This window comes from Palaemon carinicauda, chromosome 6 (genome assembly GCF_036898095.1).
Source record: "Palaemon carinicauda isolate YSFRI2023 chromosome 6, ASM3689809v2, whole genome shotgun sequence".
In the NCBI taxonomy this organism is placed as follows: Eukaryota; Metazoa; Arthropoda; class Malacostraca; order Decapoda; family Palaemonidae; genus Palaemon; species Palaemon carinicauda.
The window spans coordinates 149,680,840-149,700,839 of NC_090730.1; the positions used below are offsets into that span (position 1 = coordinate 149,680,840).

Below are 20,000 nucleotides of genomic sequence, written 5' to 3' on the forward strand. Positions count from 1 at the left end.
GCATATATTTCTTTTGACCGAATATGGCACCATCGTTCGTAGCCCAAAAAGGAACAAAGATTCGAGTCCTGGTCTGGGTTGGAGTGCTAATTATACAGATTTTGGGCTGGTTTAATTAGTCCATTTGTTGAGTAAATTTGTGGATTCTATACCATTCATATATACATGATTTCATACAACCATATGCATGTTCAATATGTACTGGTACATTTTATTTTTCGATTGTTCGAATTCTCTGGTTTATACCTTTAAATCTAGTCCTTAATTTCCTTTCATTCGTTTTCAAAGATTGGAAGTGCTGGTTTATTATCCTCTCCTCGACTTTAGATAAAGTTGGTTTTAATCTTTAACTTCAATTTTACCATAATTGTCTTGCTTATAGATCTTAACCTTTGGTGTAGACAATTTTGTTTTGATTTGCAACTGACAATTATGTTTTTTTTTTCAGTGTCATTTACCATTATACTGCCGATGGCATTAACATGTTTGATCTACCGATCGTCGTCGATTAGTCTTGTTAAGTAATGTTGGTTCTGATCATTATTTGACTGGTTGACCATAAGGGCGTTTCCAGAAACCAATGGCATAGAAGCACCTTCAATGTCCAAAATACTTCTGAGGTTAGGAATGATATTAGTTTTTGGAGCTACCCATTAAAGAGGAGCTTGATGTAACATCTATACATATTTATAGGTAGTCACACAATTGTATATAGTATATACACTAGTGCATGCAACCAGTAAAAAAAATGAGGACTAAATACTTAGATAGGTATGCACGCACAAACACCCCAGGGCTCTCCCCCAATCCAAGGGACGAGGAGAGACCGTCTGGTAAATCCACTGAGCGTCACCATATATATACAGTATATATATATATATATATATATATATATATATATATATATATATATATATACCCACATAGCCAGGCACTTATTCTTTATACAATCTCCCTTATATAGGAGAGATTGTATACATTCATGCGCGCGCACATACGCACACAAACAAACAAACAAACACACACACATATATATATATGTATATATATATATATATATATATATATATATATATATATATATATATATATATATATATATTTTCACTACTTTATGAATTTCGCAAAAAATATTACCATTGACCGTTAAAAGACGACTTTCCAAATATGAAATAACCAGTAACAACGCATAGATTTGCATCTTAATTAAAACTATAAATTGGACAACGAAACAGGCGAGAAAATCTACACTTTTGGATGATAAAAGTAAAAACGCTGCGTGTGGTGAATAAAAACTGAATAATTGTAAAAGATGAATGCATTAACCCATGAGAGCGCAGGTTTTTATGACAGCAAGGGCTTCCAAACATCAAAGAGTTAACAACCAAGAATCACCAAGGGTATTGGAAAGCTGTTAAGGCTACTTTTCCTGAAATATACATTGAGCATTGTTAACCAGATAAGCGAGTTTTTTAAGTGATGGTTTATATATATATATATATATATATATATATATATATATATATATATATAGTGTGTGTGTATATACATATATATATATATATATATATATATATATATATATATATATATATATATACTCACACATATACTGTATATATATATATATATATATATATATATATATATATATATAGTGTGTGTGTGTATATACATATATATATATATATATATATATATATATATATATATATATACTCACACATATACTGTATATATATATATATATATATATATATATATATATAAATACACAAAATCAACAAATCAACAATAACAAATGCTGACGTTTCTAGTCCACTGCAAGACAAATGGCTCAGGCATTTCTTTATTCGTGTCTGTGGTTTGGCCAGTTTTCATCACCACTCTGGCCAGTGCGGATTGGAGATGGTGGAGATTTTCGTCTGATCGCACACAATAAACCGACCTAGTATGGGTGGCCCTGGCTAGTACATCTTTACTGATTTTTGCGATACGCTATAATTAGCATATGGCAAATAGGAAATTATATATATATATATATATATATATATATATATATATATATATATATATATATATATATATGCTATCACTCAGAAAACTCACTTCTTACGTTAACAAGGGCACTATGGATTTTTGGTCTGGCCAATTTTCCTATACTATTACTCCCCAAGTAGGAGTGATTTCGCGATGGTAGATTTCTGCATATTCATTGATATAAATCTATCAATATCCTCATTTGGAATACCAGAAGCTGAAACTTAAAAGCCCCTGTGAGAAAAGATGAGAGATATAAGTTAAATAAGAATAGATAAGAATTCATATATCAGATGGGACATAGCAACGAAAAATTACTTACGACATATCATTTGGAAAAAGGGCAAATGTAAAATGAACAGGAGTCCTTTTTTTTTTCTCAGGAAAACAAAGTAATTGCGAAAGGAAACAACGGGCAAACATCCAAACAACGAGCTGGAACTCAAGGAAAACTAAAGCAAAAAGCAGCATTTCAAGCAGCGGCCTCTCGCAAGCGTGAAATCTTGGAAAATCGGCTAAAACAGAATCAGTAACTACTAATGAAAAAAAAAATTAGAAAAGCGGTTCATTTGAGTTCGGAGAATTCTGCATTATATTCAAGAGGTGCGATATTTTTTATGTTGTTTGTAACAGCCTTCCTTTAAACAGTGTTCTCTCTCTCTCTCTCTCTCTCTCTCTCTCTCTCTCTCTCTCTCTCTCTCTCTCTCTCTCTCTCTCTCTCTCCGCTTAGGTTCACCCGTATCAGCAAACTTCGAGTTATGGACCACTGCAGTAGAATATTCTAAATAAAGAAACGTAAGGTCAATAAACATCATGTTTGAAGTAACAAGTTTACGTTGAAAATATGATTAACGGACATAGTCAATGATATAAAGTCAATAAACGATTCAGCATGAATATTTCAAGTACCTTGTTTCAATACCCTAGAAAACAAAGAAACGAAAAATGAAACAATAGTCTGAGAGCAACGGACCAAGAGGGTAAAGAAATTACAACAGTTGAAATTGTAAACACTTCAAACAAAACCCACCGACTTATTTGTTCCTCATAAAAAATCCACAGGGAATATTTCAAAAGAATGAAGCACTGAAAAGAAAGAGGCTGTGTTTTGAAACGAGAAGATTAAAATCACTGGTATTTCATGACGTGGAAGCAAAATTTTCTATTTATGTGCGATGCACTGAAGAGGCAGAGAGACATTTGGAACACTGTATCTTCAATAATATTCTCACTCAGAATTTATCATGACCCATTGCCTCCTGTACCAAATTCCTTCGTTTTTAGTAATACTTGGCGTAAACGTAGCAAACTTAATCCTCTCCTTTATCTAAAATTCTGATAACAAGAATATATCAACTATCAAGAGTGGAAGCTAAAACGACTCCTATTTGAAGGTAAACAGAGGATGGACAGGAATTTTTATAACAAATTAGAATTACGAGCGGTTGATCATTTATAAAAGGAACAAAATCTACCGTCAGATATATATATATATATATATATATATATATATATATATATATATGTGTGTGTGTGTGTGTATATATATATATATATATATATATATATATATATATATATATATATATATATATATATGTATATATATATGATTCATCTACTTCTTTATGGATTCACTAAGGCATAGGTTCACAAATGCTGGGATGGGTCATGGTCTTTGCTCTCATATACATTTTACATCTAGTTATATATTTATTTGTTATCAATCATAAACAAATACGTTCTATTCCTTTCTTCTTTGATTTTTTACTTTACAGCGGATCAGATAGGAAATTAGTTACGTTTATTTTGAACGCATTATTTGCGAATTTTTTTTTTTTTTTTTTTGGGAGGGGGGGGGTGTCAGGGGCTATTTGCTGACCTACCAAAAATTTGACATGGAAATCACGACAAAACTAAAAGTTCATCCATTGAAAATCTATCGTATCAAACCACAAGATGCTGCAAATGCTATATCGGGGATTTCACATTACCTCTTTTGAGATCATTAGAAAGACAAGCAAGTTCTTATACCAACATCACTAATAATAGTAACAATAGCAATAATAATTATATATAAAAAATAATACAAATAATATCATCATTATTATTAAGAAAGGAAGATGATTAAATTTGTAAGTTGGTTTCCCCAGAATAAGAAGTCCGTAAGTGAAAGAATATGAAAACAAAGCCATGAATAGAGATCTGCAGATTGAAGAAAGATGTCGATAAAATTAAGACATCACACATGTAATACATTATATACACACACATGTACGTGCAAATATATATAAATATATATATATATATATATATATATATATATACACATATATATATATATATATATATATATATATATATATATATATATATATATATTTATATCTACGGTATATCATCAGCAGCTGCTACTAGTCAACTGCATAACAAAGGCTATAGACATGTCCCTCTACTTGGGTCTGTTTATAGTCTTTCTATGCCAGCCCACACCCTCAAACTTTCTTAGTTCGTCAATCCATTGTCTTCTTTTCCTTTCCCCGCTTCTTTTGCAATCTCTACAGTAGGGAGCCATTCTGTTATTCATAACGTCCATCTAGTACCTGTCATTATCTTTATATGTCCTGCCCACTTCCATTTCTTTTTTTTTACACGTAGTTAGAATTGCCTCTACTTTAGTTTGCTATCTTATCTATCATGCTAATTTTCTGTCTCTTAGTGCCATTCCCATAATTATTCTTCCCATAGCCCTTTGAGTTGTAACTAGCTTATACTCTAAGGCTTTAGTAAGGCTTCAAGTTTCTTATGAATAATTTGAAACTGGTAGGACCATCTCATTAAATACTTTTCTTTTTATAGAAAGTGGCATTTTACTTTCCATAATCTCATGTACTGTATATATATATATATATATATATATATATATATATATATATATATATATATATATATATATACATATATATATATGTACATATATATACATACATAAATATATATATATATATATATATATATATATATATATACATAAATATATATATATATATATATATATATATATATATATATATATATACATAAATATATATATATATATATATATATATATATATATATATATATATATATATATATATATATATATATTGAAAGTGATATGTAAGGGCGAGTGTAAAAGTTATAGAGCTTATCAGAAGGACAGATAGATGAGGAAATGCGTTGGATTAGACAAGCAAGATGCAGCGAGAAGCTTGACAGTCAAAAGATAAAGATGAGTAGAGGCGAGATGCAAATAAAAAGAAAATTTGGTATTTATGTGTCAGTCCCAAATTGTTGTACTGTTACATCATCTACAATCGATCATTCCTTCCTTCCGGTTCCCATCAGGTATATAATAAATAACCTTGTCATTACTTCTGCCAAATAATAATTTCAACATACCAGATACTATGACAGAAACATTAAACGATTCCAAGTAAAAATGCATTAATTGGATTTTCCTTCTAATAAGAAAGCTCGGTTACCGTTAAATAAAAAAACTGATATGCAGGTTCCAAACACATTTAGATATCAAAGGGGTATTTCCTGTAACTCACATTTGTTAAAACGTAATAATACGGAAATAATTTCATATCGAGAATAACAGTTGTGAAATTGATTAATGTTGGGCTTTCATTGGAAATACATCTCAATTTGAGAGTAAGAAAAATATATGTAGGTCGTAGCGTACCGGTGTTGTATTACTGTAATAGCCAAATAGGAATAATATTGTGATACACGAGAAGGGGGGGGGGGGGGCATGAGTATCATTATCAAAAAGCAAATTTACTTTTCCTTATCTATCATTATCGTCAGATTTTTTTTTTTTTAATTACCGCCCAGTTTTCATAATTTCCATTCTACCTATAGTTCTTACTGTATATCGACCATATTTTAGCTTCTACATGGCCTGTGGGCTAAAGTAGACCCCTTTAAGGTTACAAAATCATACATTGATCTTTATTCTTTAGTAATGCGTTTGACTATGTTAGTCATGTGGCCTTTGTTTTTATTACTACAAGAGATAGATGACAGGGGAGTAATTCTTATTATTATTATTATTATTATTACTATCCAAGCTACAACCCTAGTTGGAAAAGCAAGATGCTACAAGCCCAGGGGCTCCAACAGGGAAAAATAGCCCAGTGAGGAAAGGAAATAAAGAAATAAATAAATGAAGAGAACAAATTAACAATAAATCAATCTAAAATAAGTAACAATGTCAAAACAGACATGTCATATATAAACTATTAACAACATCAAAAACAAATATGTCATAAATAAACTATAAAAAGACTCATGTCCGCCTGGTCAACAAAAAAGCATTTGCTCCAACTTTGAACTTTTGAAGTTCTACTGATTCAACCACCCGATTAGGAAGATCATTCCACAACTTGGTAACAGCTGGAATAAAACTTCTAGTATTAGTCTAGATCTTTAACGAATAGGCTACAGAATGTAATTATTGTTGAACACCAATGCGATCGCAGAAATTTAATCTCTGGTATTGTTCAGAGTAGAGTTTTGGTCCCATTACTTTTTATATTGTTTATGTATCTCGTAAACACTGACATATGGTTGCTGGAAATCCTAACAAAGCTCATCAAATATTAGTGCATGTTGTAGATTATGCAATATTGAAATTAACCCCAACAGAACTTTAAATATGATGTCAGTAGATTTAGGATACTAAATACCCATTCCCTATCCAAATAATTTGATTGATAGTGACTATTCTATTATGTTCCACTCATTTAGAATACAAGGTGTCATTCTTGACTGCAAATTCACTTTGTGATTTATATTAGCTATTCTGGTACACTAGGAAAAAACGTTTAAGGTTTCTGGAGACCTCTCTATCCTGAGAAAATTTCCTCATTCTTTCATTTTTTCTATAATTTCCACTTATTTGATCTCCAGCAGCTGATACAAGTCTTAAATTAAAACTCAATTTTTTTTTTTTTGTAGATCTCAATTTTAATCTAGGATTTCGTTGTTTGATTAGCTCAGTGCACATGCTTGATAAATTTCGTTGTGATTCTGATAATCCTTTGCATCCATGTCTTCCGAGATTAACTAGACATGCAGTTAATCCCAACAGCCACGCCCTTGCTTTGTGAGTCTCGATACCAAATAGGTGTCTACATTTTTTTTTCACGTGTGAACATAATTATGATGTAGTCTTTCAAATCATGTAGCACAATCGTCTGAACTTCCAAAATTCATACTTGATGCAAATGCTTATACGTCGTTTAAATTTATTTATTTGGTTTTAGTACTTATGTTTTTCTTCGTTATTCATATACTATTATTTTCTATCATTCAAATGTAGTTTTTTTTTTTTTTTTCTTAATTTGTTATTATCGTGTTAATTTTTCAGTATTGGTTACAGATAGTGTGTTCACGATCATAATAATAATAATAATAATAATAATAATAATAATAATAATAATACTCTTAAAATATTCTGTTAAACAGGTTGAAGTTGTATCACTCCGTAATCAGCACTGTCCTTCAAAGTTTATCGTCGTTGGGCGTAACAGCAATAAAATGATGAATGAGCACAATTCCGTACGCACCAATATTCGGCAACGCAGTACCTTATAAATGCCATATGAATTCAAACAAACCGACTCGATAATCTGACAAAACAGACGGGTAACAAAATTCTTCCCAATATAGTTGCAAAGCAAAAGAACAACTGGCTTTACTCGACACCTGGTTCCATGGAATAGTTAAACAGCAGAAATAATTGGTATCACGAGAAAATCTCCTATATAATTATCCACACTAGGCTTCCAAAAAAAAGTCTATTAGCAGGGAACGTTGTTTCACTTCACTATTTTTTAGGACATTGGCCATAAAGAGCAGCTGCCTTCTTAGTTACATTCAAGAGCATGATTCTTGTTAAAGTAGTTACTTGGCAATAGTACCGTTTCAGTTGGATTTTGCTTTTATAAAATGATGTTTTGGAACATTTACTTTACCAGAACAGGTAGCATTTTGAAATTGGTACATTTCACGTGAGTACCTTTTTGAATTAATTATCAATATTGATATAGTCGAGAAAAATTATCTTTCCAACATAAATGTCTTACAAATTCCAGAAAATCCACATTTTGACGGTAACTTTAAACTGCAGTCAAGAAAGAGATGGGATATTTTCGATAAAAATGTGAAACAATCTCCTGAACAAATTCCTTGTTATTGATTACTTTGGCTACACTATTGACGTCGAATGTTAAAAAGACTCAATTAATCTTAAATATCTTTACAACGTTAATACGTTGCTTCTATTATGACGTAAGAACGTACTTTAGAAAAAGTTTTTCTTAAATCGTGTCCTTTTACTGAGAGATATTAACGTCACTGGCGAGGCCTTGTGTTTACAAAATAATGTAACGATCTTCCTGACATTAGAATTTACAATGTATAAATTAAAATTCATGTGAGTAACAGCATGTTTGACGTGGCACAGAATTTAATAAAAACAACTGTTTTTATTACGATTTTCATTGCTGTAGAGAGCTTAATATAAACAATACGGCATTTTTGCATAATTCGAATTGCTGCTAAAGTATGGCAAGCCTGTCTTAGAATATTATTCTATTATAACGTATATTAAAAAGGATTTCCATCAGGTTTGGATGCATTTATCAGTATTATATTCAGCGAGACGAATAAAAAATAAAACAGATCGAGCATGTTAAATATTCCACCTTATCTCAATAAACTAATTTCAACCTGGAAATTTTCAAGACTTTATTCCATCGCAAGAAAATTGACGCGACTAATATTGCAATTTGTTCTCAATTTATGTTCAGACATGTACATTAAGAAAGCAATAAACCACCTCAAGATTGATCTTTAAAATTCACCAGAATTCTCTCTCTCTCTCTCTCTCTCTCTCTCTCTCTCTCTCTCTCTCTCTCTCTCTCTCTCTCTCTCTCTCTCTCTCTCCTCATTACTTCTGGTAAAGTAATTTTTAGAACCTTTGGCGTACGGCTGATCTTTCATCTGTTACCCTGAGAAGCTATTAACAAACTTAGACTCTTGCTAATTTTTTAACTTTGAGATCATTCGGAAGTTCTTGTAAAACAGTTTTATTTTTTAAATTTAGGAATCTGTACGACCATTTCCCTGAATAATACATCTTTAACGACGTACTCACATAGTAGTTTTATAATTTGTCCTTAAATATTTCTTACAACGTCTAAACCTTAATCATGTATGTTCACGTTTATCAGTTTACTATTATCATTATTACAAGCAAAGCTACAACCCTAGTTGGAAAAACAAGTTGCTATAAGCCCAAGGGCTCCAACAAGGAAAATTAGCCCAATGGGGATATAAAACATTGAAATAAACTACAAATATAAAACAAGCAAATAAACTGCAAGAGAGGTAATGAGCAATTAAAAATGAATATTTTATGAACAGTAACAACATTAAAATATTTTTTTATGTATACGTATATCTACAATATAAAAACTTAAGAACAAAGAGGAAGAGACACAAGATAGAATAGTGTGCCCGAGTGTAACCTCAAGCAAGAGAACTCTAACCCAAGACAGTGGAAAACCATTTTACAGAGGCTATGGCACTACCCAAGACTGGAACACTGGTTCGATTTTGAAGTGTCCTTACTATAGCTAAAGCGTCTCTTCTACCCTTACCAAGAGGAAAGTAGCCAATGAACAATTACAGCGCAGTGGTTAACCAATTGAGCGAAGAAGAATTGTTTGGTAATCTCAGTGTTGTCAGGTGTATGAGGACAAACGAGAATGTGGAGAGAATAGGCCAGACTATTCGGCTTACATGTAGGTAAAGTAAAAATGAACCGTAACCAGAGAGAGGGATCCGAATGTAGTAGTCTGGCCAGTCAAAAGGACCCGATAACTCTCTAGCGGTAGTAACTCAACGGATGACTGGTACCCTGGATCATCCTTCGTTTTTTTTCTGACATCGTTTAACGGAATAAGTTGAGTTGCTTGTCTTTCCTTTCGCTCTCATGAAATATGACAATCATGAGTCGATGAGCACCTGATCAAGTTGCATGTCAATTGGTAGAGCAATAGGATACCTGAATTGACTTCAATTACCTTTTTCATTCTTCCCTGTTTTAAACAGAGCATCCTCTTATTCAGTGCTCCTGTAATATCTTCACTCCTTCACTCTTTTCCAACTTTCTTCTTCTCTATCATAGAATTATCTTCGAGGTACCAGGATGAGGCAGTAATGGCCCTTCGACCTTTTTACGGTCAGTTTTCTTTTTTTACTTTTTGAAGTTAACGTCAGTTTAGGATTATAATCGTTTGTAGTTATCGTAAATAATGTGTAGATCAGAGAGAGAGAGAGAGAGAGAGAGAGAGAGAGAGAGAGAGAGAGAGAGAGAGAGAGAGAGAGAGAGAGAGAGAGAGTTTCAATTAACACAGCTTCTGAAGAAATTACACACACACACACACACACGTATATATATATATATATATATATATATATATATATATATATATATACATATATATATATATATATATATATATATATATATATGAATATATATATATATATATATATATATATATATATATATATATATATATATTACACACAAATATATGCAAGTTTTTCTATATATCTATATCGCACATGTAAACTATGGTCATAGACAATTCTTATTCATAAATACATTATATTATAATGTATCAACGCTCTGCTGATCATGTTAATATCGGACTCGGATTACTATTGGAAATACAACAGAGGGTGTGATCGGCATACGAATCCAATAGTTACTTGGAATATAATCCAGGTCGTTACAAGAAAACAGGATATTTTGGGAAGAAATTTTTTAATAATTTTTGTAGTCTAGTTGCTTTTGATACAGATGATTAAAATAGAAATAAATGTTAGTGAGAGATAAATTCTATCTTTTACTAATTTTTCATAATGCAGATAATGTTTCTTAGAATGGATAGAGGAGCGAATTGGAATTATACAAAATTTGTAATCGTGTGCTGTATTCATAATTATAATTTTCACTAAAGGTGAGCATGAACTAATATTTTCTAACTATATATTACTCTAGAAACTCTTTATATTCTTAATGTTATAAAAAAATTTATTTTGGGTTTTTCTATAGTCTTTCTTTTATATATTTATTCTACTTAACGACAGACTTGCGTGAATACACGAGCATGTCTTAGACTTCAGTAGCATATGGCGTGCGACCGTATCATTCATGATAGCGGCTTAACAAATTGATAGTAAGGAAAGATAATCGAGTCTAGGCAGATTAGCCAGGTAAGGATGAATAGAAGGCAGGTTCTCTATTTCTATTCACTTTGTTTGACGAACTTTATTCACTTGCAGATGCTGTCTGATTAACTACATGTTTGTGTAATGTAAATTTTTATGAAATGAACTGTTAAGAATATAAGAATAGCATGCAATTTTGGCATACACCATTAGTAGATGGGACTACAAGTGAAATAATGCGTTGCAGTTGTGCTAGTGTGTTTGCAATGTATGTCTTGATAAGAAAAAAATATCTGCAGAAATGTATTAGAAGAATAACTGTTCCAATGTAAAAAAAAAAAAAAAAAAAAGTAAAGGTAATAAAGATAACTGCAAGATTCATAACCAAAGATAACTCAAGACCAAAGAAGGTTTACGCAAGGATTTGATGTGATAAGAAAAGTACTAGGATATACAAAATAAAAAAAGAAAAAAAAGAAAAAAAATTATATATATATACTGTATATATATATATATATATATATATATATATATATATATATATATATATATACACATATATATATATATGTATATATATATATATATATATATATATATATATATATATATATATATATATATATATATATATATATATAAAGTATGCACGGATGAAGTGTTTCTCATGAAAGTTCTGTGAGAAATTTGAAAGTAAAAAGAGAAAAAAGTTGTAAGTGGTATACATTCAACATGGAATAGTTATAGTAAAACTGATAAAGTGGAATGCAGTGTGTGCTGAGAAGAAATGGTACCAAAGAAAATTTTATGTTAAATATAAGCTATATTATAATTTCAATAAAGCGTGTGCCAGAATGCGTTCATAGGAGAGTGCATGGTTTGGTATAAAACGTGGGCTTGAAAAGAGGATATATGTCTACGTGGCTCATTAAAATCTTTATGAATGGAGTGATGCAAAAAGGCTTGAAAAGAACAGTGGATCTTTGTGCATAAGATGTGAGATAAGAAAATTAACCATAAGTGTAGAATGATCGTAGTTCTCATATTTTGCAGTTCTAACTAGGGATAATGAAGAGTAGCGCTGAATTTACTAGATGGCTTTGAATGTGTTTTTAATAGAAGAAAGTTGACAGAAGATAAGGGCTAGATTAAGAATAAAAGGGTATATGAAAATCAGGAAGATAAAGCCATAGACATTGATGGGGATGGCGGGAATATAGAAAAAAAAAAGTCGATGCGCATGAATATCTGGTGATATAATGAATGGATGAATGAATGAATGATAGGATGAAAAAAATGGGGAGACGCAGAATACGGGAACTAACAAAGGCATCAGGATATATGGTAAAGAATGAAAAGTTATTTGAATAGTGTAGCAAATTCAGATGAGAATCAGCAGCTGAAGACCAGACAGGAGAACAATACTCGAAACAAGGTACAATGAAGGAATTAAAGCAGTCAAAAAGGAAATAAGATATATCTGTTAAGCCCACTTTCCTTTATGATAGTGAAGTGTGTATCTATATACAAGTGAAAGAAAGTGGCTGAAATTGGTGAAATGAAATATTGGCATAATAAATACAGTGTACGAAGAATTGAAAGGATGTGCAATATGAGATGCAAAGAAGTGGTAAAAAGGGTTAACACAGGTCAAAGGATGGATTAGAGCATTTACAGATGGTTTGATAATGTCAAAAGACTACTCGATAAGTTGGTCAAAAGATTGTATAACTCAAAAGTGTAAGGAGATGAAAATTTAAAAAGGGTTGGATAGATATCATGAGAGAGGTATGAAATAAAAATCAGCTTTATAGACAGGAAATGCAAGATAGGTGTGAATGGCATATTATGTGTTGAGTAATTTGACATACTTGGGATGAATTTTATGGTATAATATGATTATGAAGCCAATAATTTGGTGGAGTTATTTTTTGAAATAGAATTCATTCAATTTTAGCAGTTGAAATATAAATTCGGCAGTGACCAATGTGTGGTGTTTTGCTTTGATGCCACCCCTTGTTAGAGGAAAGTTTATGGCTTCTGGTGCAATGGTTGGAAGCGACCTGGTCTTTCATTAGAAAGGGCTAGGGTTCGATCCCAAGTATGAGGTTGAAAATTTATTTCTATTTGAGCACGATATTGTGTTGATATTTATCCATATATATATATATATATATATATATATATATATATATATATATATATATATATATATATATATATACATATATACATATATATATATATATCTATATACATATATACATATATATGTATATATATATATATATATATATATATATATATATATATATATATATATATATATCATCTCTGATATTTTTATTCTTTTAGAATTGATAAACCAGATCCAAAGTAAACAAAATGAAGAGCAAATTAAATGGCAAATATTACAACAATAAAACGAAACAAACTACATTAAAATGGCAACGAAACCAAGCTAAGTGAACTGGATGTGAAGCAATATCAGTTGGCTATACAAGGGGAATGCAGTGAAACTCGAAACACAAGGTTTATTTGAATAATTAGGCCTAACATACCGAACGCAGCCACCGACACCGCAGGTCTGGGCGAACCGAGAACACACGCACGAACCTTTGGCGAAATTGACGACTATTGGCCCCTTATTCACACCCCCTCCCTTAACCGCCAGGCCCCCGTAGCCTCTTAGTCGTAAAAGGGGGTCTAGCGGATGTAACCTGGGTACACTGCTACACCTTCCAGGTCATAAAAACCAACACCTGCTCCAGACCCTCTCTACGCATGAAGGGAGGCATGGAAGGGATGGTGGAGAAAGATGGGTGTAGAAAAATGACGAGAGTTAGGGAAAAAAAGTAGAAAGCTAATGAAAAGACTGCTGGAGGGAAAATATAGGAAATTACAGGGAAAGGAAGAAGCTAAAATGGACGTTCCAAACGTAAGTTGGAAGATGTACAACACATAGGAGAGAGAGAGAGAGAGAGAGAGAGAGAGAGAGAGAGAGAGAGAGATGTAAGCAGATTAAACGAACACGAGCTGTAGGAGGGAAGAAAGAATGAAAAGGAGGAGGTGGAGGTTTCTGAATTGATTAAATGAGATGAGAATTATCGCGGTGAGTGTGCGAGTACGGACAAAGGTAATGAAAGGAAGATGAGATAAGAGAACAATAACAGATACATAAAGCGATACTTACAGTGATGAAACATAGATAAATGGGAGGAATTAAAGATACGTAACGAAAAAAATTCATTAATAATGGTAATAATGATAATGAAGATAAGAATAATAACCAGTTTTATTGTTTAATAAGGAGACGTAAAATGTGTGAGCGTAAGAAAGGCGATTTTAGCAAATCCTTAAAAAGGCGAAATATAGCACCAATGATCAATTAGAAGTGGAACGACGGTCAGCTTGGTTAGGAAAAAATTTAAATAAAAACCATTTTGTAACAATGATGAGTATAACATACAGAATCAAGGATTTAAGTGATGGGTTTTTAGAGTAAAAAGAAATACCAAAGAGTAATATATATTAAACTTCATCAGGTGAAAAATGAAAAACGGAAGAATTGATAAATTTTGATAAAGAGAAGAAAATGAAAGGTAGATGCATAGATTTTATAAAGCAAAGAAAGAGGAAGAAGACGAAATATAAAGGAAGCGAAGAAGAAAATTATCTAAAAAAGATGACAAAGAAAAGGAACAGTGGGAGAACAAAGTGAGCATCAGGAAAAGAGAAAAGAACAAGAAAAACTAGGAACTAATTACCTCTGCTGCTTAATAACACTGTCTCAAGTAATAGATATACCATTATTATCCCTTCCACCCTTCCTCAAATCCCTCTTTCAGCGATATCCAATTAAATGGCTCCTTGGAAGCTTAATAGGTCCCCCATCCAATTTCATCTTCCTTCCATAACCTGGCCAGAGTCAACAGAGAGGTATGATCAATTAAGATGATGCATGGCATTCACTGTACATCTGAGAGGGTAGACAGAGACAATGAGATCTAATGGAGATATAATGACATACTGAGGTTATTTTATATGTGCAATGCACGTTTGAGTTGATGTTTAGAGGCATTAGGTCTGGAAAGAAGATGCAAATTGCGGTGGAGGTGCAATCCTTTACACGCAAGCTACAGAACGATATGGTACATGCAATATGGCCGAAATGTTTTTATTCGTATGTCAAAATTACATATCTCCATTGATATAAGGTTTAGTGTTTCAGAAAGGATGAACATGCTTCATGCGGAGAGAGAGAGAGAGAGAGAGAGAGAGAGAGAGAGAGAGAGAGAGAGAGAGAGAGAGAGAGAGAGAGAGAGAGAGAGAAGGATCTGTGACCTTGGAGTATCTATTAAGGGTCTCCTGAGTGAAAGGGGGTTGTCATCATCAGATATTATAGACTGCAGGATGTAAATCATTGTGTGGAGGTGTGGCCTCACACATAAACGCTGACAAACACTCGAACACACACTCCTGCTGTCATTTAAAGGCTACTTTTAGCGTGACCACTTCTCACGTTTTAAGTTCCAAAGCATAATGCAAGCGATAATGGTTCACAATGAGTAACGAGAGCCACTGCGTTGAGTGAGTGAGCTAGGAATCTTAGGTAGAAATTGGTATGTCAAAGTCTGCAAGAGAGTAATTTTAATACAGCAAAGTGTAGCAAAGCACGTACAAGCATTCGTAGCTTATCATAACTATAGATCACAATGAGGTACTTGAATCTTAACAAAAGATTATGTTCAATTAACTAGACGAATAACGAAACTCGTTAAGTTGAAATAGAGCTTTGAAATGTTAAAGATTATTTCAGGTAGTTTAGCAATTTGAACCCTCAACATATCCCTTTCAATTGCTTCAAACCTTACGCAACAATGACCAGCGAGTCAAGTCCATGATCCTCACAATAGATTATATTCAGTCTCACAGACCCCAACAAAACTTTCAGTTGTTCTAAGGCTGTCAGATCGTCGTTAACTGCTCAAAACCTTACAGAGCATATTTAATAGTTCGAAGCTAACCAATTAAGCGCGTTTAATCTCTTGAAGTTTAACAAAGCCCGTTCAGAAATCTGCTAGCTGTAAGATGCACAATCAGCAGTTCGGAGCATTGGATAGCGCGTTCAGTAGCGTTAAGCTCATGGAAAAGGTAAGCGCTCTCCTGCGAGTGTAAACATACATAAACGGCAAATAAATTCTGGCAATGCGTGATAGGAACAGTTCAGATATGAGGCGGGTCTGTGAAACAGTTATTTACACTTGAGAAATGTTTTTTGTACCGATGTGACGATATGAGTAAATAAACTTTTCAAATGTTACCTTTTTGAGTTCAGTTTGAATGTGAGATTTACGTCTGATTAAAACCGTCCATTCTCTCTAACTTGCACCTCATCCCTTATCTCTCCTTTATTTCCTCTATATCTCTTTTTATGTATGCCTGCATATCCTTATATATGGATATGTGAGCATTATGTAATCATAAATGCGTATGAGAGTAAATTATATGCCAGTAAATCATGAATATTTTCACCTTCAAATGTTAGTCTCTTCATTATTGTATAAATGAAGTACAGTATGTAGAAATGTAAAATTACTTAAATGTGCTTAAATGAACTGCATATAAATATAAACAAAGACATGAGTTACACATTAATTGTTCTTCCGCCCCCTATGCTGTCTCTTGCTCTGTGTCTCTTACCCAGAAACGAACCTCATAAGAATTTATTATATGCCATTAATTAAGCTGTCATACTACACCAATCAAAGATATCAGCGAAAATTATTTTTCCTCCTTAGTGTTTCATACCTATTCTATCTTTTCCCTTTCCGAAATATTAATGATTTATCTGTCGTGGAACATTCTCTACTCTAACACTCAGCCTAGAACCTATTGAAATTCTACCTCGAGAGGAATTTTGCTTGTACTCCATCATTGAATATAATACATTTCCTTAAACGAATGATAAAATTATATTATTTCATTATACTCGATTATATGCAGGATTTGATAAGCACGTAAAGGAATCTATGAAATAACTAACAACATTGTTTTTTTTTTTAGATTCGGAGAAGTCAATTCGTCTAATGACGAAGTCAGACGGTGACAAATGAGAACCAAGGAAAAGAATATAGACTTACAAATAAGGTGAGTATTCTCTCTCAACATTAATGCCTCTATTTATTTACAGCAACATTAATCTATAATTACTAAAACATTAAGTAAAAATGAAATGAAGAGTTCTTTTACCTTACGCTTCCTTCAAAAGGCCAGAAACTGAGAAAGGAAAATCTTTATCTTTCCCCACCGGTCTTTTGTCCGCCCGGCGATCCAGAGAGCCTGGATCTTATTTCAGATTTGTTCATCCTATCTCTCCGGTTCATCTTTTATACTTCCCTTTCACAATTTCTTCTGTTTTTCTTCTCTACAGTGGTAAAATCATCGGTACATTTTAAGGGACCGTTTACTACTTAATCTACCCTTCCTTTACAGAATTATTACTAGCACAACTCACTTCATCATCGCTTCACTTCGTCCGCAAACTCAATATGAAACAAGAGCATCAACAAAAAAGGAGAGAGGAAGTTCTTCTCTTCTCCCCACTCGCACTTCCTTTGTTTTTCTCTCTTGATAGAGAGAGTGACTGTACCCATCACGCCCCTCTCAATATACTTTTGTTGCTCCATTTTCCTTGTCCGGTGCGTGACCCTCGGTGTGCTATGTTGAAGGGTTATATGCTTAATCTTCCTCTATCTATTTATGAATATATATATATATATATATATATATATATATATATATATATATATATATATATATATATATATACTAAGTAAAAAGAGAGAGAGAGAGAGAGAGAGAGAGAGAGGAGAGAGAGAGAGAGAGAGAGAGAGAGAGAGAGAGAGAGAGAGAGAGAGAGAGAGAGAGAGAGAGAGATAAGACTGAAAAGGAATATGAGTAAAACTATGGTAATGTTAAATGAAAATGCAGAAAACAAATAAGTTATGGACAACCTCTAGATCTTGTTAACGAATATACGTACGTAGGACAGACTGCAAGAGAAATTAATAGAAGGATGATCATGGGATGGAGAACTTTTTGGTAAACAATATGAGATTATGCCACTTTTTCTATAATGAAAAGTATTTAATCAGACGATCCCACCAGGATTAACTTACGTATCACAAACTTGGAGCCTTACTATAAAGCATTAGAATATATGCTAGTTACAACTCAAAGAAATGGACATGGGCAGGACAGATAATAAATGGACATTAAGAATAAAAGAATGGGTCGTTAATGATTGCAAAAGAAGCAGGGGAAGGAAGAGAAGACGAAGGATTGACGAACCAAGAAAGTTTGTGGGCGCAGTGGCATAGAAAGGCCATAAAGAGGCACAAGTGGAAGGACATGTCTGAGGCCTTTGCTCTGCAGTGGACTAGCAGCGGTTGATGTATATATATATATATATATATATATATATATATATATATATATATATATATATATATATATATATATATATATATGTGTGTGTGTGTGTGTGTGTGTGTGTGTGTGTGTGTGTGTGTGTATGTTTGTGTGTGTATGAGTACGCTAGGAAAAACGGGAAACAATTTCTGCATTTCCTTTCATAGTGCCGTTACTTTACAACTTGACACCACTTACAAACGTGAGTGACGAATTAGCGACTCCCTGTTGGAATGACTGGAGTCCGAGTTTGGAGTAATTTGATATATACATGAAACACAACTTTACCACGAAATAAACTGAATTTCTTTGAGCCCAAAGATAATAGAAGTAATTATTTATTTAATTATTATTATTATTATTTTTTTTTTTTTTTTTTTTTCTTTTACAAAAAGGGGTAATATTCTCTTATACATGCTTAAATTGTGTATTTTAATGGATATTTCGTCTTAAATGTGACATGCTGAATAATTCAAGAGGCAAAGAAGGAAGCATAGAATTTACCTTTACGAAAGCAAACATCGGTCACATATTTTTTTTTTTTCCACGTGCATTTCTGGTCTTAAGTGATAGCCATGAAGGATCATATGTTATGATGGATACCACTTTCCCCCAAAAATAGTAAATCAAACAATCCCTTGAAATATTTCCTTTTTACCAATAGAGGCTTTTGACCTTTAAGCCTTTTATGTAAGCGAAAGACAATATTTTGACTACAAGTTCGAGCGAGATGACAAACAACCTTAATGTTTTAAATAAACTATTTGACGTTGATGGTCATGTGGATTATGACGCTATTTTGCTAGAGAAATAATTCAGTCGGTGGTCACTCGTGTTTTAACAATTAACTTATTGCGTGTAGAATTATTAGAAAATGACCTATTAAATTCTTCTTCACTTTTTAATAAGAAAAAAAAAACTAAAATACGAGGTCTAAGAGCCCTAGAGCTTCTGGAGAGGGATTTAAAGTTTTAAAGGTTGGTTGCTAATGAATTGCATGAGCAAGGGACACTGACAGTGCCATAGAGACTTACCATATATACATACGATAAGCGCCCAAGCCTTCTCTTCACTCAAGCTAGGACTAGGGAGGGCCAGGCAATGGCTCGTAATGACTAAGCAGGTAGATCTATAGGCTCCCCCAAAGCTCCCATCTCATAACGATAGTAAGGTTGTAGACACTACAA

General features: G+C 32.6%; 1 protein-coding gene across 11 annotated transcripts in view; it reads left to right on the top strand.

Annotated features, from left to right (window-relative positions):
* Positions 1–20,000, top strand: part of LOC137642719 (uncharacterized) — a 546,468-nt gene that overhangs the window by 218,452 nt on the left and 308,016 nt on the right. For all 11 annotated transcript variants that reach the window (XM_068375541.1, XM_068375545.1, XM_068375540.1 and 8 more), the window contains exon 2: positions 17,407–17,490. In XM_068375541.1, the coding sequence (XP_068231642.1) occupies positions 17,453–17,490 (38 nt within the window). In that variant the 5' untranslated portion in view covers positions 17,407–17,452. The remainder of the gene's footprint in view (positions 1–17,406; positions 17,491–20,000) is intronic.